Below are 23,216 nucleotides of genomic sequence, written 5' to 3' on the forward strand. Positions count from 1 at the left end.
TTTTATTCTGTTTCTAAACTAAATCAAAGCTGGACATGTGACTGCACCATTAGACCTCAGTGTGTTCAATTGTGGCAATAACACATGCGTTTTCAAACGCATCAGAACAGCTGAGAAGTGGAGATTTGCATAGCTGTTAACAATGCATAGCATGGATGTTAACAATGTGTTTACAAAACGCATGCAGTAATGCACGTGTTACGTGTGAACACACCCTCAACACTACCATACATGAATGGACACCACATGTTTTCCATTGTTTACATGTCAAACGTGATTATTCTCGATCACAAGAATTTAGGTTTAATTTAGGAGATATAGTAGGTGAAAGCAGGACTGCAGGGGAGCAGTGGGAGAGGGAAACGGGAGCAGGGACTGAATGTGACAAGAAAGGTGCCTAAATGAGGTCCAAGTCAAATCTGGTAAAATAAAACAAACTAGCAGGGCACTGAGGGAATTGGGGAATCCTGTTTGGCAAGGTCTCTCTGGGGCAAAGTGGGTGTTGTGGGGTGGAGGGCACACTAAAGACAACTGTTTAATACTTTAGTTGCTGCCAATAATAGAGTACCTGACTTCCTCTCCCCGTAGTGAGGGACTGCATCCTCTTACCTTCATTAGGCAGACAGCTGCATGCTGTACACTCCTGGCCTGAAGTCTGCTCTGTCTCTTCTTCCTAGGCTAAAGGTCATTCAGGAGGAGGGAGACGGTGACCCATCAGAACAGGTCAGCTGCAGCCTGCACAGGGAAGCTGGTCTCCGGAGGGCTGCTGTGTGTAGCAGGGCATAGAGTGCTCTCTGCTCTGCCACTCCGATGCCCAGAGAAGCACTGGAGCTCCGGCATGTAGCAGCAGCTTGTGGTCTGGCTGGAGTTCCATTAATAAAACCCACACGGTGGAGGACGATGGTGTGCGTGCCAGCAGAGAGGACTCTGCATGCCCTGGGTACGCCACCACTGACATATTGTAATCATCCTACTACCTAGGTCTGGGTGCCATTCATCCCATGCCTTGTTAATTCATAGGGTTGTCGGCCCTCATCAAGGACCGTCAGTTCGGCACCACCTGTTCACTTGACCCTTCCCTTTACCCCACTGAACAAGCAAGAATGCAGATTATGAAATATTGTTTCTAGCATTCCCTCTTTTGTGCTAAAACTCACTCAATTACCTATGACAAAAAAATATTTACCTGAATATTCCTGAAATAAGTGAGCTACAAAACCAGAGATATATAAATTTAAAAACAGGGGGAGACTTATCAAACGGTCTGTATTTAGATTTCAAACAAAATACCTCCCTGAAATGACTTTTGTCATATTCACTAAGGGTTTTAGTCTTTTTTTTTTTTTTTTTTTTTTAACACTTTGCTGACAAGTACGACTAAAGGGAATGACCTTGGGTGAGGGGGAGCATTTGCACCAAAAATTATGCAAACACACCAACATTTTGGTGTAGTTCTTTGGTGACCAACTATTTGTAGCGAAACTCCGATTTTCATAATGTTTTGTACCAATTTGTCTTATGTGATTCAGTATTTTCTATTTTAAAGATGCTTTTCAAAAGTTCTCCTCAGCAGGAAATTAGGAGGGGACTAACCTCTTGTCTTTGCACCAAAGCCAAAGTCAAATTTAGACTGCCCATGATGCCTTGTGCTCGTTAGAAAGTTCTTCAGAATTCTAGACTGGAATGGAGCAACTGATTGGAAATTGTGGAGCCCTTTTTCCTCACTATTCTATGTAACCATAATCTTTATATAGCGCCATCTGGTGTTTGCTGGATAAGCAATGGGAGGAGGACAGGAAAAATTAGTAAAGAGAGAGATGACATTTCATGCATTTCAAGCCGGCTCCAAAAAGGTGGTCATACACCGGAACGTTGTCACATCCACAATAAACTTCACCTTTAAGTGACCTTTGGACTTTGAAGTGCTGCCTGCAATCTACTCTGGGGGTCTTTTGCCGGACTCATGGAGGCGCTGCAGCCCTCCTTCTAAGGAGCCCTTTCTTACCCACGGTGCTGACCTGTACTTTCCATAGTATGTATCGTTGACATTTCATGCAGTTAGCTAGTATGATAGGCCTGCTTAAAAAGATGGGTTTTAAGAGCATGTTTGAAACTTTGGAGGATGGGTATTAGTCTGAGAGTCCGGGGAAGGGCGTTCCAGAGAATTGCTGCAACTCGGGAGAAGTCCTGGAGACTTGCATGAGGTAGAGCTTAATCTAATATCACTGGCAGATCGAAGAGCACGGGAAGACTGAGATGAGAGAAGAGAGATAGGTAGGTGCAGCATTATTTTGCCATTCAGCATTATGATTGGCAAAAACTGGAGGTATCCGTGTAGCGTTTGGTTTGAAAGGCAATCCTGGTAAGAATAGATTGTAGAGGAGAGAGTTTAGTGAGTGGAAGTCCAATTAGTAGGGAGTTACAGTAGTCTAGTAGAGAGGGAATCCGAGCAACAACTAGCATTTTACAAGTGAGCAAGAGTTGGAACATGCGTCGCAAAGGAGAGGCTGGACTCCAGCACAACCCAGAAACAGCGGACCTGCTGCCTCGGTGCTATAGTGATCCCACAGGCCGAGATGGAGTTCAGTCTTAGAAATATTAAGTTTTTCAAGAAGATCGAGAACATGTTGGAGAAAATTGACTCACAATTCTGGTGTAGACAGATTGCTAAATATCCCCCAATGTGTCTGTTTCAGCTTACTTTAGATGAAGACAGGTGAATATACACTGCATGTACAAAAGTATTAGGCCGGAGCTCCATTAATAAAACCCACATGGTGGAGGACGATGGTGTGCGTGCCAGCAGAGAGGACTCTGCGTGCCCTGGGTACGCCACCACTGACCTATTGTAATCATCCTACTACCTAGGTCTGGGTGCCATTCATCCCATGCCTTGTTAATTCATAGGGTTGTCGGCCCTCATCAAGGACCATCAGTTCGGCACCACCTGTTCACTTGACCCTTCCCTTTACCCCACTGAACAAGCAAAAATGCAGATTATGAAATATTGTTTCTAGCATTCCCTCTTTTGTGCTAAAACTCACTCAATTACCTATCACAAAAAAAATATTTACCTGAATATTCCTGAAATAAGTGAGCTATGTTTTTATTTATACTGTACATTTTTTTTAAAGTAGATAGAAGTTACTAATTTGTTTCTTTTTAACTTTAACATGATGAAACTGAGAAAATATAATTTTCAGTGCAGCAAATATTAAACAAAATAAAACTACATTAATTTTAGCAAAAAAGTTACATTTTTATTTATAATAAATTCCCTATATACTTGAGTATAAGCAGAGTTTTTCAGCACAAAAAATGTGCTGAAAAACATCACCTCTGATTATACTCGAGTCAAGAAATAATACTGTGTGCTCCCCTTCAGACGGAAACACTGGCCAAGTGCATGATGTTGACAAGCGAGGGGGTATATTTTGGATCCAAATCCTGTTCCTCCATCAAGCCAAAAACTGACAGGAAAACTGAGGGTTTCAATTTCTGCCTCAATGCTTTAGAGGTTCATACACAGTTTCCCAAAATTGAGCTACCTTGCGACAGTGCCAAATCATGTGGAAAAAAAATCAGCCGCCAAGACCCCACATTTTTTTACAGCCTACATTACCTTGAAACTTCATTCTAAGCAGATCTGCCGGAGTGTAATAAAGTCTAAAAGTTATGCTGTGCTGAATAATTCTATGGTTTCAATTAAAGGTACAATTTTTAATGTTCTTGTATATCAGTGACATATTATATTTTGAAATTGTTCCCACCTCCCTTTCCCATTTCATAACGTGACCCATGTTTCCAAATCACTATGTGACTTTTCAACAGGAATTTATATGGCTTAGCTATCAGTTTACGGGTGTTTGTGCAACTGTACAAAACTCAATACACTTGTGTTTCTATAGAGAAATTAATTATCTCTTTACTTACCTATATTGCATGCAAAAGATGCAAATATCTCCAGCCTTTAATCCATACATGATTTCCATCAAAGCAAAAGTATTTATTTGGCCATCCTCCATAACTTGTGACACATGCCTGACCCCCGATTAAGCCTAAAGGAGGTGTTGGGAATAGACAGAAGCTCTGGAACATGGCGATTCCCCCAAAGTGGGGTATCATTCAACATCCCCCCTACATGCAACAGTTCCTTCATCCTACACCATGATTTGTGAAGAAAATTACATATTACCAAATTCTTAAACCGATTTTTCTTTAAAAAAAAAAAACAAAATACCCCCTTCCAAGCATTCAAAATTTGTGTTGATCTTCGTGTGCCCTACTAATGTGAACAATACTTTATTACTCCTCCACATTATCAGTCTAACTTGTTAGCTGATGAAATATCCTTAAAGGTTAATCCCAGTCCTTCTTCTCTAATGTTCTTATACATATGTGAGATTTTCATTCGTACTTGTGCCTTGTAGTTTTTAGTTTTTGGGGTTTTTTTTAATTGTAGCGTGTAGTAAATAATAAAAAAATAAATAAATATATATTTCTCTGTTGCAACAGAACAATTGTGTGTCAGAAGTCCAATTGGTAACAAAACAATGCCCACAGTGGAATACATCAGATGATCAGGATTATGCCCAGGTTTTTGTATAGTGACTGACAAAGCGTAAAAGTGTCCTCTTATACATTATGTAGTGATGGATTATGGGAAGTGTCGGGAGGTGAAACTTCTAGGATCCCGTTACTTTTTTTTTTTTCTTCCTTTTCCATGTACTGCACATATAAGGACTTGTTAGATTTTTCATTAATACTTTAACACCGAGGCAAATTCTCACCGTGCCTGTAGGTTGTTCCAACACAGTTTGCTCTTTACTCGTATAACCCTGTCTACTAGATATCTCGGCTGGTCATAGAATTTAATAAAGGAAATGTAGTCATAATGTACGCAGAGGATTGCGTTGACCAGAAGATAAATGGAAACAGCAATACTGGTGCGTTCCTGCAGATTGTTTTTAATAAGCATGTTATTTAGTTCATCAGCCTACCGCAGCAATGCTTTGAATCTGGCTCTGCCAGACAAATTTGTTAATGCCTTTTCCCCCTCCCCTCTTTTCAGGGAACATTGATTCCCCGCAGACATATCTCTATTAAACCTCTAGAAAGTCACAACTTCCAAATTAGATTAAGTAGCGAGCACGGTACTAGAGGAATCAAAGAAAATTGAGTGTATTATTGAATTCATGCCACATTGTCTGCAGAAGAGAGATGCTTTGTATGGCTGCAACGTTTGTCCTTACTATACTAACAAAGATGTGGACGCAGTCATGTAATATCATTTTCTAAAACGCATTATGGAATCTTGCGCTCCTCCTACTGAAAGGAATGCTGATATCTGCAGTTGTTTTTTTTTTTTTCCCCTCTCTCCTTGACTATAGCAAGATGACATTTTATCCTCTAAATCTGAAGCCAGTTTAGAGGATTCCATTTTCCACTTTTCTATTCAATATATTTTATTACACTTAATTTTTTTGAATCAGACTGGTGCAAAATTGTCCTCGAATTTTCCTTTTATAACAGGCAATTGGATATTTACCAATGTTTTTAGCAGTTGTTGGTTTGTGTATAAAGTGTTGTGTTCTTGCAAAGCTGTGTCAAAATTAAATGGTACCCTGTACCCTTTTTTTCTGGTTTAAGAAGTGGTCACAACTAGTGGAAACTGCAACATTAGTTGTGAGATTCTCAGTTTTGATTCGGTTTGGGTGAGTGGGGAAAGGGCAGGGTTCCAAAGAACTTTTATTTGGTTCTTTTTGGCCTTTTAGATAAAATAGAATTGGTTAATTTTGTTTTATTAAAAGTTGGGATACTGTGGATTTTTATATCAGAAGTCTGTGTCCTGCAAATTATAAATGTGCATTTGAATTAATAATAATCTATATATAGCACCACCATCAAATTCTGCCATGCTTTACAAATATTTGAATTGGATTTGCTTGAATACCATCCATTATGCTGCTACTATGCTTCAGTAGATGTTAGCACCAGCCTTGATCCTAATTCCAGGAAAATAGTAGAGCTCAATGTGTTTGAGTAAGAATAAAGGCACAAAAGAAAAATGACAAGTGTCTGATTGCTTAGCCCTGTGCAGACAGAGTATGTGTGCAGGTATGGCCACGCTGTAGGTACCTACGTGCACTGACTGCTGTGCTCATCAGCATCATGGAAGTCAATGGAGTGACGGTGGACCCAACCCTATTGTAACCACAGTTCTACAATGATAGTGGATTCAAAGTAGCCCATAAGAAAACTGCAAATCTCAATGTTGGCAAAGTTTTTTGCTGCCTTCCATTACCCACCCTATGAAAATCCTTAAGGTCATTATTTGATCAGTATTTTCTATCAGTACGGTCAGGAATGATCTAAAACGTGTTATTTCATATTAACTTTTATCTGTGTAGTTTCCACTTCTACTCTTAACTTTAAAACACTGATATCAAATGCTGACTGTGTGCAGATGCTTTTACCCTACCCCAAGCAGCGGGCAGTTACATCTATTTTGCTCTTTATTTTGATGGGCATTCTGTAATATATGCTTTCCGAGAGATGCCCCTATTTATGTTGTTTTGCATGGATATTGGCAATGTAACGCTACTTTATTTATGTGAATCCATTGAAATGCCTATTTGTTTTATTTTTCTCAGGAACATCCATAGCCGCGCAGTCCAAGGACATGGGAATGTAGGAATTTGTGTACTGTCTGTCTCTGTGGCAAAGGAGCGCCATCTAGCAGTTGCTGGTGCTCTCTGGAGAAATTTCTTCCCTTTTTTGAAAAGTTTGAGACTTTCACAAACCCCTTCTTCGCAGTTAGCTGACACAGCAGCTGGTCAGTGTCCTTGTCTTTCTGCTTTTTTTTTTTCATTGCTCAGCATAATACTGTAAAGGTCTAAATTTCATTATACCTACATACAATTATTTTTACTCGGTGTAACTTTTTATATGTTAAATAGTTATATGTAGTATAATCTACCTTTTGCTTGTCAGGATACACACTTCTGGCTTTGGAAATACCTAGCAGTGCCCCGCCTGACCTTCAGCCCCAGCCTGTTGTTTCAATGATGCAACTTTTTGCTTGGGATGACATGGTCACATCACAATTGGTATCTCGCTATCTGAGCCATCTAATTCCTAACAGGTAAGAGACCCTTCTTTTTAAATCAAAGGAAAGCTACCACTTAAAAGTGCTAAGTTTTATACACATACACATATACATGGCACCAGCTCAGGGTGAGCTGGTGCCAGAGCATATTTTTGTTAGGGGAACAAAGCCCCTATCGCAGATTTATAAGTTATATTAACTTATAACTCGGCGCACCGCACCGGCACACGCACGCCTGCGCAACTTAGCACGGCGTGTTTCCCCGTGCTAAGTTGCGCGTGTGCCGGAGAGCTCGGTGACGTCACCGGCTCTCGAGCACTTTAGAATCCGGCGCGCGCATGGTGCGCAGTGCCCAAGTGCGGTGCGCCGAGTTATAAGTTAATATAACTTATAAATCTGCGATAGGGGCTTTGTTCCCCTAACAAAAATATGCTCCGGCACCAGCTCACCCTGAGCTGGTGCCATGTATATGTGTGTAAAACCTACCACTTTTAAGTGGTAGGTTTCCTTTAAGACAAAGGATTGTGCAATAAACTCCCTTCTTATAAACAATGCATTGCTAGTAGGCAACACGTGTAAGGACTGTGCCAGTAATAGCATGATAAAGACACACCGGCAAAAACAATCTATAAAATTTCAATAAAATAAACTTTATTGTAATAGCTTTGCTCCTAAAGAGAGGATTTAAAATGTACCATCTTTAATGATGTGATAAAATTTACAGCATAGAAATAGTATATACATTATAAGTTAAAACATAACTAAACCTTTGAAGCTATTTTCTAAGACCTGATTAGTGCAGGTGGTAATGGTAAACTTGCAATATTCTTTGACACCTTAATAATGAATGCCATAATAATACAGCATAGCACCGTTTACAGCTTTATTAAGAGGGCTCATGTAGGTGGCAAGTAACTACTGCTGTTATGCACTAGACTCCTGCTGCTAACAACTGTGTTCATGAGTGTTAACCTTTTAAAGTGCCCAGGTTGAACATTTTGGTTCTGATGGCATAACTAGGAGCCTGGGGTCTATTACAGATGCACCAAGATGACAATATACTGTGAAACAGTTTTATACAGTATATTGTATGACCAGGCACCCTAGAGGGCCTACAAATATTTCAAGATTTATATAGTAGTTATTATGTATCTCCCATCAATGCACTGACCCAGAGAATTAAGAGGAAAGTGTAATTTGGACCAAACTATAAAAGCTGTAAAAATATAGCCTGCAAGAAAATATCACTATTTTTTTTTTTTATTCTATTAAATTTACCACATTTGGAATTTTCTTTTCCAGTTTCCTAGAACATTTGCATTGAATATTAAAGGAAGACTACCAGTACCTATAAGTCAAATAAAACCACACATACTTACTTGTCCTCCTCTTCATGTAGATCCGCTGGGGCGCAAAGCCCAACACTCCAGGCAGCTAATTATTCATGCCTCTTATCACCTCCTCCCATGTTGGAGTGGGTGTTGACGTCACGCAGCAGGCATGGATAATTAGCAGTTATGGAGCAGTCTTTATTTGAGGCGATCCCAGTGTGTCAAGATTAAAGAAGTCCAGTGCCGGGATCAAGATGAATGAGAATGTAAGGCAAGTGTGTGTAGTTTCATTTGGCTTACAGTTACTGGTAGTTTTCCTTTTAAGTGGCGCTACTAGGATGTACAACATATTCAACAGTAAAATTCCAGAGTGTGGGTGGGGACTCTGTAAGCAGACACTCCATGATTTCCTCTGTCCTATGAGGCACTGTGTTCAGACAATGTGCTTAGATTATCAAGGTACAGGATTATCTACACTTTAGCTTCTGAACATTCTACTAGTATCTGACACAAAGAAATGAGATCCATGAGATGGATATAACGCACAATGAAACTCGGTTATAACACACCCTGTCAGCTTTTCTATAGGTCTTCTTCCCCTGCTATAAAAATCTGTAGCTTGTAGAGCAAGTCTCTGCACAATGCTGCTTATTGGCAGGAAGAGTCTGTGAGCTTGTCTTGTAATGGAGGGGGCAGCGATCACACTGCATCGAGCTGACAGGAGAAGCAATTCATGAGAAGAATCTGGCCTGTCTGACCATAAAAATCTGTTGATTTCTGAGCAAATCCTGGGGCAACCGAAACTCTATACACCATGACTGATAGAGACCGGTTAGAATTATATCTGTGAAATGTTGTATTTTTGTTAATAACAGTAAGTTGGAGAATGCATTATTTTGTTATCCTGAGTATATTCTGAATCTTGTCTTTGTGGGAATACCCCTTTAAGTTGGTTGGGGATCCCTAAAGGTCAAGCCCCTCCCTTATCGTAAGGTAAAAGCTTTGAAATGTCAGCACTGAAGATGAAAAATGGAGTATTATAACCTGCTATTATACTTTCCCGGCTATATATTTTTTTTTTTTAAGAATTGAATTTTTGTTAGTGTATTGACAGACTCTTTCAATGGTATTGGATATTCCTCTTATCAAGCCTTGTCAATTCGAGCTTGGATTCGATGTGTATTGCAGATGTATATTGATCAGCCAGTGAGTGCTATAAATAAAACTGCAAATGAACCAAGTAAGTTTTGTTTCTTTGTTTTTCTTTTCTTTCTACATCAGTAGGTATTATTTTAAAGGGATTGTCCAGGTTCTGCAAATACATGTTGTTTGTATAATGGATAGGTTTACAATTTTCTGTAAAAACAATTCTCATACTCTACTAAATCTCTGCTCTGTTATTCTATAGGAAGCTTCATTGTTTTCTTCCAGTGGTTAGAGGTTTCCAGAGGTTTTACCAGAGATGTGGCGCAACTTTTTTATTAAAGGATGTCTGCATAAGTTCTCCTAATTTTGGCTTGACAGACAATGTCCTAGTCCTTATCAGTTTTCCTTTGTCTCATATTCAGTGCCGACAGAGCAACTTGTGGAACTCACCAGATTGGTGTTTAAGCTCCCAGAAGCAGAAAACATTTTAATGAAAGCACAGGTTGACCAAAAGAGTTACAAACAAGACCCAAAGAATGCATTACTACAATTTATAAAGGTAATGCTGGATCAAACTTCTCCTTCCACATGTGTTTGTTTTAAACTCCATATTTCAGCCAATGTGCATGGAGAGGTGGATATCTATTCATGATACATCATAGAATTATTGAAACTGCCAGGACTGCTTGGAAAATCATTTAAAGTTTTGTTTTCCCCTTATATCAGGCTGCCGGAACAACATATGGTAGTTTGCAGGCCTTGTCAGAAAAGTCGGCTATGGTTACAAAATGCCAAGAATACATTGGAGATATACTGAAGTATGTGAAGCCATACTTGACTAAGAGAGGTCCTGTGGAAGGCCTGCAGATCACTTACAGAACTATAGGTAAGTTATGTGACTGAGGCAACCGTTAAAGGGAACCTGCCACCAACTCAAAGTTGCTGGCCATGTCTTTATAGCTTTCCAATGCGATGTGCAGCCTGAAAAATGCACTTGTATCCCTGTTTGGCATCCAGTCGGTGAGGGCGATGGGCATGTCCCAGCAGTCAAGGAGGTACTCTGTCATGGTCACCTTGTCAGCTAACAACGCCTCCTTATCTGCATTGACCTGCAGCAAGCCCTGCCTGCACGTCGACTCCCTCATCTGACCAGTGTCTCCTCAGAATTCCCATGCATGTGCAGTGCGCCGGTCATCTCTGCTCTGTCCCCTGGTGGTTGTTGAATTCCAATGGGACACTGGCCAGACGGAGGAGTTGACCAGGAGGCAAGGCTTGCTGCAGGTCCATGCAGATAAGGAGGCATAGTTGGCTGACAAGGTGGCCATAACGGAGAGTACCCCCTGACTGGATCCTGAACAGGGATATAACTGCATTTTTTGGTCTCCACACAGCATTGGAAAGTTATAGACATGGCCAGCAACTTTGAAAAATCGACATGTAAACCACAAAAAGTACCTTATAAGCGCGGGGGCTGGTGACTGGTTCCCTTTAACCCACATTGTTTAACTGAAGCTTTCTGAATGGCATTTGAGACTAGTTTACTATTACTCTGCATTTCCTGCCGGTGCAGTACTTTTACAGAGCAGATGCCCAAGTTTTTAAATAAGGGTTTTGTTTTTTTTTTTACTTGCTTGTTTATACTGATTGTCAAAGAGATAGTCTCTGGATGTTTTCGGCGAGGCAACATTTATACCTACTGCACGATATCTGATGTCAGTTTCTCACCTGCAGTGAGAAATTCTGTTCAGTGAGGCTCTTTGTGTCCCTGGTAGTTACTGGGAACACTGCACTTGGCATGTCTCTACTGCTTCCTAAGTGCTGAGATACATTTATATGTGTATGTAGAGTTAAGCCACGCTTTCAGAAGGGTCTCTAGAAACTATAGGACTATATCGAGCTACCAAATCTGCAAAAATCAGTGGCGCTTGATGCCTGGACCATCACTAAAAACAACTGTACACAGTGACTAGAAGTTGCTCATTAATAAAGCTGTGCAGGTTAGCACTGAGAACACTTCTCATAGAATGTAAGCTCTTGCGAGCAGATCCCTCACTTCTATTGTTCCATATGACTGTTAGTACTCTGTAATGTAATATTATATTTGTATATGTCCCGTATGAGTTGTAAAGCGCTACGGAATTTGATGGTGCGATCTAAATAAACATTATAATAACAACACTTAAAACTTCAAGGCTTTAAATTCTCATCTAGGCATTCATATTCAATTTAATTAATCTGCCATGTATACACATTTCTTCAATTAGATGTTATTAAAAAAATGTTCCTGTGTGAAGATACTTTCTCATAAATGTAGTGATCTGGTCACTTAGAAACGAGACTGTGTCTGTGGATATGACCACCTCTGCTGGAGGGATTGCAGAAAGAAAAAAAATTTTGCAATGAAATGTCCATGCGTGACCCACAGCCGTCCTGTGGTAATGATTGCAGAATCCAGGAGGTCAGGCAGGGCTTAGTAGTGCATGTCTGACCACCATTGCCATTGGTTGTATCCAAGGAAGCTGTCTTGTTTCTAAGGGACAACATGACTACATTTATGAAAAGTTATCGTCACACAGGAACACTTATTTTTTTTATTTTTTTTTTAATCCAATTGAAAAAAATGTTTACATATGGGAGATTAATTAAATGTGAATGCACAGATGAGAATACCCCTTTACATTTTTGGCCATTACATCTCTACTAATATACTCTCTCTTCCACATTTTGCCTTCTTACAAAGTATCTTTGAGCTACAACACAAGTCCCTGTAACTTTCCATTTTATCATTTTTTTTTTCTGTGCTTTCTAGGATATCTTGTACGCTACTGGGCTTTGATTCTGGCCACTTCGAAAGGACAGCAACTCCTCTTCCGCATCATTGATTACCTGCTTTTACCACATGCCTTGTTCCAACAAGATAAGGGTCTGTTGCCAGCCATGCTCGCTGCCATCCGGGAGACCCTCCCTCTTTTCCTCCAGGCAAGTATCTCAGATACAGTGTTGTTCTGATTGAGTTTCCTTTTTCCTTTACTGGGAAAAAATGTTAAAGTAGGAAATAACAAAATTTTCTTCTTAAATAAAGAATCTGTTTATTATAAGATGTTTTGAGATGCTGCACTTTTTATTTCCTCTGTATTCATAATTTGTTGGAAATCTTTATTTTCTTCCTTGCCATAAAAAATGTTTTATCATTAAAAACTGTCCTGTTAATTATAAAACCACACATTATGCAGCTTTGAGTGAAAACCATAGCTTGTCCATCAGTATAAAGGATATGCTGCCTTCTGTGTCCTCTCCTGCATCATTATTCACTTGCAGCACAGTTCATTACATGAGACCTCAACAATCATATGACAAAGTCAGTTTGTGAGACTGAAAAACAAAACTATGTTAAAGTAAAATGTCTTTGGTTGTTTTTACTTCAGATTTCACATATAAACTTACCTCTCAATTCCAAAAGAAATTGGCAGTGAAAACTGAGGGGTTTGCTTTGTGAGTTTATGATTACTATAATCTGCACTATTGATTTATAAAAAAAAAATGACTTTTTAATATACTTTACTAAAGAAATATGTTCATGTGTCCTTCTAATTCATTGCCTTTCTTTCCTTATTTAAGCAGTTTGTGTAAATCAGTTTTCAGTCCCCACACTCCGCTGTGTACAGACTTGAGAAAGCTTTCAGAAACACTGCTCACTACAGGAGAAAAGAGCAGAAAGAAGGCACATTGAAGCTGAATTGTTGAAGAGAATCCCTGAGGGAGGGGTGAATAAGGAGTCTGAGAGAGAAGCTTTGTGTGACTCGCTGAAGAAAAATCTGCTCCCTCAAAACCCCTACCTCAGGAATTCTCTTCAGTGTCACACACAACTAATGTCCCTCTCTCGACTCAACATTCCTGAAGGGGCTCGGTTAGCAGTGTTGGTAAGGAGAAGGGGTAGCTTGCCTTTATACTGGAGTTCCCGCTGCTTCATGACTAGAACAGAGGACATTAATAAAGGTCTTTTTTAGAAGATTGTTGGTTCCAATCCCGTGGATAGAGTTATGAGTGACACATGTGCAGACATCTAGAATGTACTGTGTGTAGTTTATGGGGGGAGAGTAATTTTTAAAACTTTGCACTAAAGTTTTAGTTAAATTTTAAAGCGTGTAGTTGGGGGTATTTTGGGCCTTTGTAATGACGGCATAGTACAATTTTTCTCCTTCTCATATATCACTATGATGCAAGGATTCCATGGAATCCGACCAGCACACGGTTTGTTTTTCCCGGTCATATGCCACTGGTCTAAAATTAATGGGCGGACAAATTGTGAAGTGTAATAAACATTGTGTTTGACAAGAATATATTGATGCACAAGCCCCCGATGCTCATGCATGTGTCATGCATATTTCCCTTTTTTAGCATGAGACCCTGCCTGGAGATTTACATGTTTTTTAACCCTTTCAGGACCTGGCCCTTTTTTGTTTTTTCATTTTCATTTTTTACTCCCCATGATCAAAAATCCATAACTTTTTTATTTTTCCATGTCCAGAGCTGTGTGACGGCTTGTTTTCTGCGTAACAAATTGCACTTCATAGAGATGGTATTTAATATTCCATGCCGTGTACTAGGAAGCGGGAAAAAAATTCCAAATGCAATGAAATTGGTAAAAAAACGCATTTGTGCCGTCTTCTTGTGGGCTTGGATCTTACGGATTTCACTGTGCGCCCCAAATGACATGTCTACTTTATTCTTTGGGTCGGTGCGATTACGGGGATAACAAATTTATATAGGTTTTATAATGTTTTCATACATTTCAAAAAATTAAAACCTCCTGTACAAAAAAATTTTTTGGGATTTTTCCATCTTCTGGCGCTAATAACTTTTTTATACTTTGGTGTACAGAGCTGTGGGTGGGGTCGTTTTTTGCGTATTTTGATGACGTTTACAATGTTATCAATTTTAGGACTGTTCGACCTTGTGATCACCTTTTATAGAATTTTTAAATTTTTTTAAATGACAAAAAAAGTGCCATTTTCGACTCTGGGTGCGATTTTCCGTTACGGGATTAAACGCAGTGAAAAACCGTTATCATATTTTGATAGATCGGGCATTTTCGGACGCGACGATAGCTAATGTGTTTATGATTTTTATTGTTTATATATTTATATCAGTTCTAGGGAAAGGGGGGTGATTTGAGTTTTTAGGGTTTTTTATTATAATTTTTTTTTTTTTAAACTTTTTTTTTATTTTTCTTTTTAGTATTTTTCAGACTCCCTAGGGTACTTTAACCCTAGGGTGTCTGCACGATCCTATCATATACTGCCATACTACAGTATGGCAGTATATGTGTATTTTACTACTCATACATTACAATGTGCTGACAGCGATCAGCGGTCAGCGCGTGAGCCCTCTCCATGCACCCGCGGCCGACCCGTGACGTGCTATTACGTCACGGGTCGTGAACGGGTTAAAAGCTTTCGCAATATGTGTGTTACCCTGCTGTACAACTTTATCAAAAGTTCTGTTTTGTTATAATCTTGTTGTTGGTTAGGATTATATTCTAAACCTAATACTTTTACATTTCAGGGTCTATCCATCATTTCTCGTCAGTCCCAAGGCCAGGGTGCATATGTAAAGCAGCAGCTAAAAATGACTATTCAGCAGTATTTTGGAAGGTTTCTTCCCAGTGCGCCCTCTGTATCTGGAAGTCACCCTGTGCTGCTAGCCATGTGTGATTCTGTTCATAGCCCACACACAATAAATTTAAGACGAACTGTAATGGAAGTCATACGGTGAGCATATAGTTGTCTTACAGTAAACAGTGACCCTCAAATACAAGAAACTTGTTTTATGATAAAACATTTACAATAATATGCATTTTTGTTATACATGTAAGAACACCTGTTTCTTTTCTGTTATTCCAGAGATGGCTACTTGCAGTTCAAAGGTCATGCACCACCTCCTCGTTTAGTCACCATTCTGTCATTCGTAGTGGATGTTTTCCAGAAAACCAAGACCATTGATGCTTCAGATGTAGATTCTCTTCTCCCATCTATCCTGAAGTGCTTGATATTAGTCAATGAGCCTCGGGGTAAGTTACATCAATGTAATAAGAAATTTAATGTATCCTGTGGCTAAATTGGTGCAATTGGACCATGTATCTGCACTTGGCAAAATATATGTTACGACAGTCCTCAAACTGAGATCACAGGGATGTGCCTTTTTAATCACACACACATGAAATTCTATGGCCATGGAGCAAATGTCATTTGATTAGCTAATTACAATGGCACTGACACAACTAGATATATTGAGCAGCCAGTGTTTAGTAAGTTTTTATGTATGTGGAGGAAAAAAAATGGTCCAGTATGCCTTTTGTGGTTTTGTGAGGTGTTTTCAGTATATACTGTGTTTAAAGGGAACCTGTCACCAGGGACAAAAATTCCTCTCTGTCTTTAGTGAAAATGAGGTCCCTGGTAACAGATCTCCTTTAACCGGTTAAGGACCGGGCCCTTTCCTGTTTTTTCATGTCCATTTTTCACTCCCCACCTTCAAAAATCTATAACTTTTTTATTTTCACACGCAAAGAGCTGTGTGACGGCTTGTTTTCTGCGTAACAAATTGCACTTCATAGTGATGGTATAAAATATTCCATGACATGTACTCGGAAGCGGGAAAAAAATTCCAAATGCTGTGAAAATGGTGAAAAACCGCATTTGCGCCATTTTCTTGTGGGCTTGGATATTACGTCTTTCACTGAGCGCCCCAAATGATATGTCTACTTTATTCTTTGGGTCGGTACGATTAAGGGGATACCAAATTTGTATAGGTTTTATAATGTTTTCATACATTTACAAAAATTAAAACCTGTACACAAATTATTTTTTTGATTTTGCCAAATTCTGGCGCTAATAACTTTTTTATACTTTGGTGTACAGAGCTGTGGGTGGTGTCATTTTTTGCGAAATTTGATAATATTTTCAATGATATCATTTTTAGGACTGTACGACCTTTAGATCACTTTTTATAGATTTTTTTTATATTTTTCAAAATGGCAAAAAAGGGCCATTTTCGACTTTGGGCGCTATTTTCTGTTACGGGGTTAAACGCATTGAAAAACAGTTATCATATTTTGATAGATCGGGCATTTTCGGACGCGTTGATACCTAATGTGTTTATGATTTTTACTGTTTATTTATATTTATGTCAGTTCTAGGGAAAGGGGGGTGATTTGAAATTTTAGGTTTTTTTATTATATGTATTTTTTTTTAACTTTTTTTTTATTTTTACTATTTTTCAGACTCCCTAGGGTACTTTAACCCTAGGTTGTCTGATCGATCCTATCATATACTGCCATACTACAGTATGGCAGTATATGGGGATTTTCCTCCTCATTCATTACAATGTGCTAAAACGAAATAGACCCGGGTCTTCGGAAGACCCGAGGCTATCATGGGGACGGATTGACGCCCCCCGATGATGTCACGGAGAGCGGCGATCCCAGGTAAGATGGCGGCACTATCTTTTTGAGGCTGCCGGCAGCTTTGCCGGCAGCCATCGCTGTGAAAACACCCGCGATCGGCGCTAGCAATATGCAGCAAAGACTTACAGACTATGGAGAGGGCTCAGCCCGTGAGCCCTCTCCATGCAGCACGTCCCGTCGCGAACTGGTTAAGGAAAGTATTCAGACCCTTTTAAACATTTCACACTTTTTTTTTCAGTGCAGCCAATTGGTAAGATCAAAAAAGTTGTTTTTGTTTGTCATTAATGTATACTCTGTGCCCCATCTTAAAAACAGAAATGTAGGTATTTTTGCAAATTTATTAAATAAGAAATACTGAAATATCACATGATCATATGTATACAGAACCTTTGCTGTGACACTCGTATTTAACTCACATACTGTCCATTTACTTCTGATGCTCCCTCAGACGGTTCTTCTACTTAATTGAAGCCCACTGTGTTTTAAAGGTTTTTGTTTTCCACAAATAAGTAGCTCTTGGGATGTAAAACAACGTTGCCTATAATCTTTGTTACCTATATGCAGCAGTTTTTTCTATCCCCCTCAGATTACTTCATTGCTGCAGTGGCTTCCTCCTCTCAATGTCTTGATAAGTCCTATGGATCCGTACTTTGTTTACACTTTGAGTCGGTTTCATGGGATGAGAGCGGCTGCTGCTCAGAGGAGGAGGTCATGTGACAGTGTATGTAGCAGAGCTGGATGTGTGAACACAGATGTCTCCTGCGGAGAATAGTGAAGTACAAGATCTCTTTGTTCTCTATCAGCCCCTCCATCCCATTCTGTGATTCTACAGAACTTTCTGTCGCTTTCCCCTCTTCATGCTGCTCCCCTCCCCCACCTTGTCATTGGCAGTATCCACTCTGTGCAGATAAGCTATTAACCGTTAGTGCTCACACAACACAGGCTATAGACTTCATGTAACTGGTGTACTAATTTCTTCTACTTATTACCTGTACCCTGCTCCTTCATGTGTTGGAAGCTGCCAAGCTGTCACCATATACATCCTGTATGTGCACTGTGCTGTGTTCAGTGGATTTAATGCTAAATTACTTTGCGAATACAAGGCATCATGGGATCTGTGGACAAGCTATCTGGCCTCAGCCTGAGGGAATAGACAGGCAGATAATAGTCTCTGACAAAACGCTTTCTCGCTAGAGGTGAAGTAGGCAAATAGTTTCGGAACAGAAAATGACATAACTTGGGAAGGAAAAGGGTGAGCAGCACAAAGTAGGTTTATTCTGTTTGTCTTTAGGGGGAATCGCATATAATAATTTGGTAAAATCAGTATAGCTTTATAGTTGTGCTCTAATTAAACTGATTGGATTTGATTAGGAAATACACACACCTGTCTATATAAGACCTCCAAGTGCATGTCAGCACATAAGAATCATGAGGTCTAAGGAACTGCCCAAGTAGCTCGCTCAGACATCTTGGTTTTTTTTTCTGTCAAGATGGGGTGCAGAGTGTACATTAATAAGATTTTTTTCTTGGATCTTACCAATTGGCTGCAATGAAACAATGAGTGAAAAATGTAAAGGGTCTGAATACTTTCCGTGGCATATGATGATAAATTTCCCCCAATGTTGTTTTTTATTTCTTGTGTATTTATTAGACCTTTAATGTGTTAATAATGCTGGGGAATAAACCCTGATTAGTCAATGCGCAGTTCACTCAACCACTGTGGTCCACATGGGTGAGCTGGACAGTGGGAGAGCTGTATGAATCTGCGTACACCGGGAAACTGGAGTAATTTGACCTGAAATGCTGTGCAACACATTTACTGATCGTTTTGGGCATTTTTCCCACTTGTGTCCTCGGGTCCTTGGTAACTAGGGGGCCTGGTCGGACAAATAATGGCGCATGCACCGGAAAATTCAATATTGTGGTGCATCAAACTAGACCAACTAATATAAGGTGCAAAGTAAAACTCACCAGTCTTGGGCTACATTCACGGCGGGCACATAGCAGTGCCGGGGAGAGGAGGAGGGGGAGAGCGCCGCTCACCTTTCTTTTCTTTTCAAGGGGATTTTTCACACTACAGTTATTTCACTGATTAGTGTTTAATTTAGAACCTGTGTGGCAACATTGGATCAGTGGAAAACAAACTGAAGTTTGAAAAATCCCATTGAAAATAATGGTTCAGTAAGACATCAGTGAAAAATCCCTGAAGCCAGGAAGAGAAACCCAATATTTATGTGTCCATAAGCCAAAATGGCTTCCGGGATAAATCACTGATGTGAAAAAATTGCAATGTGAAACCACCCTTATACTGCACCAGGTTAATCATCCAGCATCAGACACAGCGATTAATCTGGTGCAGTAGAGAGATGTCCAGTTCTACTGGACCAACACATTAATTCATCTCTCCCAGGGTTTCAGATGACAACGACTTGGATACAATACATAATGGAGAGGTGTTCAATGGCAAAGGACATACATATTGTACCCTCCTAAAAAGTTAAAGTTAAAAGTTGATTGCAGATTGGTGTAAATGCAATGGGTCATTCATACCTTGTTTAATTTTTCAGTTAAGAAGCTTTCTACTGATGCACTACAGCACATGGTGGAAGGTTGTCAAGCTGCACCACCAGGGGATGTTGCACTACGTTTCTCAGCAAGTTTGAGGTAATTTCAGTGCTTGAAGGAACACTAAACACGGAAAATAACCTACTGTCATCATAGAATATTGTATAATAGAGCTTTTCCTCATGGAGTCTCCACCTTTTAACCCCTTCCTGATGCGTGCCGTAATAGTACAGCACACGTCACCTGCTGGTGATTGGAGAGGGCTCACAGCCTGAGCCCTCTCTACACCCGGTATGTCTTTGCTGCATATTGCACCAAACACTTACTGGTAACACCGTGATCCATGCTAGCACCGCTATCTTGGTGAAGATGGACACTCCCCGTAACGTCATCAAGAGGTGGAGATAGCTTGCCATGACGGGCTCAGGTCTTCTGAGGATTTAACCTATTTATTACAATGTGTAATTCGCACATTGTAATGAATTAGGAGTTAAATCCCCATATTCTGCCACAGTGTAGTATGGCAGTAAATGGTAGGATCATTTGGACAACCTAGGGTTAAAGTACCCTAGGGAGTCTAAAAAATAGTAAAAAAAAAAAAGTTTAAAAAAAAAATTCAAATCACCTCCCCCCCCCCCTTTCCCTAAAAGTCACTTAAATATAAACCACAAGGATCAAAAACTCATTAAGTATTGCCGCATGCCAAAATCCTTATCTATTCAAATATACGTTTTTTCACTGTGTTTAATCCCATCCAAAACAAAAAAGAGCCAAGTCGTTAAGGGGTTAATGGATGTAGTGTTGCAATTAAACCTGAGAAATGCATAACACAATCTTCTCTGTGTGTCCTCACCCACTTGTGTCACAGAATGTCGCAACCAATCCCATTAAATCATGTTAACCTATCTAGTTGGTATACCGGGATGGTTACCTGTAGGGTTATTTGCATTAGAAAAATTTGATTTATAACTTGTTTCATATTATTTCTCCACCACCCCCTCTGTCTGCAGGCAGTTTATTCAGGAGAACATTGTGATGTATGACTATCAAATATTTTCCATATTGGAAACCCTTGCTGTTTTAGACCAGTCCATTGTTGTCCAACTGATTCCCACCATTAGTCAAAGCCTAAAAGAGTCGGAGCACAGACGTGGTCTTGGAAGAAATGCCTCATCCAGGTGAGGGTGCCATTGTTATTTTGGTACCATACTTCAAGTTGATTCTCATGAGTATTCAGGAACTGACGATATGACTAAAGGCATGTGATTTTTCTTTTGCCCAAAACGTGTCAGCTGCTTAGTATGGATAGTTTTGTCGCTCTATTTTAACATGACATAATAAAGGAAGTTACTAGTTTTAATTCCGGAGCTGGGACCGATCCTTTTTTCAATTTGCCTGTAAAGTATTCAGGAACCCCTTGGTGTATCTTGGCAAATTTCCTTTCTTTGTGTTTGACCTGTAAGGGAATTACACGGACAAATTGTACTTTTGTGCATTACTTTCAAGTTTACCTTTTGATGGAATATATCCATATATTGCCTTTTTATATATCTCATCTTTTTTTTCTTTCATATCTGTTGGTTACGGAACTGAGAGAGAGCGCGCCAGCTGTGTTCACAAATCATAGATCAACTGGAATAGATGCCTGTGATCACTTGGGTCTAATTGTGATGTTCCTCTCCCAGTAACAAAATAAATCTACAAAAAATTTACAAGACCTTAGTGAATAATGCTAGTTCAGGGCAATTTTGGCAGCCGCTACGTTCAGAAACTAAATTATTTTTCCATAGGTGAAAATCTTCAAAATACGCAGCCACCCGGCCTCTTAATATAAAGTACAAATTATTTTGATTTAATTGCATAAAAGTCTAAAACCAAAATACATTTCTACCTACTAGAGCAGCGATGGCAAACCTTTTAGACACTGAGTGCCCAAACTACAACCAAAACCTGCGTATTTTTGCAAAGTGCCAATGCGACAATTTAAGCAGTAACTTATTACTACCTGCTCTTTCATGGGTTTAAATTGTATAGGCACCTGAGGAAACGATAACAGTAGAAAGAAGGAGAAGAAGTTTGGATTATCATTGTAGCTTCCTTCTGTGGTTCTGGGTTGCCTGGGACTGCAAGAGGCCTTGAGTCCTGTCTGCAAAACTGTACCCTGGAGTGATGGCAAGGGTGCCCATATAGAGGGCTCTGAGTGCCACCTCTGGCACCCGTGCCATAGGTTCGCCACCACTGTACTAGAGTATCTGGGTACAGTTGATAGCAAGAAATGCTGTCAGTTAAAAGGAATCTTTTATTGTGTTGTACGGTGTCTGTGTGTGTCCTCTGCGTTTTATTCTTCTTAGGCCTCATTCACACTGCTGTTGTGGCAGTAGGCCAGACATGACACCGTACCGCGCTGTACGAACATTTTCTATCTTTTCCAGTGTGTACGTGCATGCACCGCTATCTCTTATGGATAGGGGAGGGGTCACCTCTCCTTCTCTACATCACTCATGTGAATGTAGCCCTAGATGCAGTCAGGGAGGCAGGAGAGCACTTGCACACAGAAAGCCTCCACTACAAGCTATTTGAATAATGTACTGCATGAGCAAGTATTATGAGCACGGCGCTGTTGAGCATCAGATCGACTAGCTCTTTTGCCAGTGCCACATACATAATACTCGCACATGCGAGGACGAGTTGCCCACGCCAACATCTGACTCTCTGCACATGCGCTGGTTTCCAAACAGCTTGTAGTGTCGTGGACCACCAGCATCCGTGCCTGCTTCAAAGAAGATAATCACAGAGAATAAAAGTGTTTTCTGTGCTGAAGCACCATAGCAGAGGACTCGCACAGACCCTATTACAACACAATTACAATCACCAATAAGGTAATGGTCATGGTTCATCCTGTGGTCTTCTGTTGACCGTTTACCTTTAAACGGCATAAAATTTCAGACAAATGCACTGGTAAGTGAAACAACTTAAACATCAGCTGAAGTAAATGGAAAACCAGTCCTTTCTATTTTGATGCCAAGCTTCTGTTTGTCAGAAAGATATTTCGGTTTTTAAACCATTTTTTTGCACTTCCATAGGGAGGCTTACAGAAGATTGCTGTCACACTTGGGTGAACATGGACAAGATGAGCTGCGGACACTAGAAAATGAATGAGGCTAGCCTTCTCGAAATACCCACAACATCGCTTAACAAAACCATTCAAGGAAAGTTACATTCTAGAGAATGCCTGCATTGTTCCAGTACCATTTTATTTATGTCTTTGAAAGATAATATTGCTTTGGATTCGTAACAGGATCTCAGATGATCCAATCCATGTTAGGATTGCAGCACACTTTACATCTGTTATAGCCCTAAACGTTATGTGTACATTTTCTAAAAAATTGACTGTAAATACTGCATCTGCAATGTTATATTGTTGGTATACATTCTTTTATTGGTTGACTATCGTAATGTTTTAAGATGGTTAACGTGTTATATTATTGAAGTGACGTTTTAAAAACCTAAGAATACAGATATTTTGTTACACTAAGCTATTTGTCCCCTTAACCTTTTAATGATATATTTTGTTGTATTACCATGTATTAAATGTTTCATAAAA

At 39.7% G+C, this 23,216-nt stretch overlaps 1 protein-coding gene across 1 annotated transcript in view; it reads left to right on the top strand.

Annotated features, from left to right (window-relative positions):
- The window catches only part of MMS22L (MMS22 like, DNA repair protein), a 73,690-nt gene extending 50,474 nt beyond the window's left edge, over nt 1-23,216 (top strand). The window contains exons 14-24 of the mRNA XM_072141929.1: nt 6,654-6,835; nt 6,994-7,144; nt 9,543-9,679; nt 10,008-10,144; nt 10,312-10,471; nt 12,395-12,564; nt 15,151-15,356; nt 15,489-15,655; nt 19,615-19,711; nt 20,623-20,790; nt 22,696-23,216. Coding sequence (XP_071998030.1) covers nt 6,654-6,835; nt 6,994-7,144; nt 9,543-9,679; nt 10,008-10,144; nt 10,312-10,471; nt 12,395-12,564; nt 15,151-15,356; nt 15,489-15,655; nt 19,615-19,711; nt 20,623-20,790; nt 22,696-22,771 — 1,651 coding nt within the window. The 3' untranslated portion in view covers nt 22,772-23,216. The remainder of the gene's footprint in view (nt 1-6,653; nt 6,836-6,993; nt 7,145-9,542; nt 9,680-10,007; nt 10,145-10,311; nt 10,472-12,394; nt 12,565-15,150; nt 15,357-15,488; nt 15,656-19,614; nt 19,712-20,622; nt 20,791-22,695) is intronic.

The sequence above is a fragment of the Engystomops pustulosus genome, chromosome 3, assembly GCF_040894005.1.
Source record: "Engystomops pustulosus chromosome 3, aEngPut4.maternal, whole genome shotgun sequence".
Classification (NCBI taxonomy): Eukaryota; Metazoa; Chordata; class Amphibia; order Anura; family Leptodactylidae; genus Engystomops; species Engystomops pustulosus.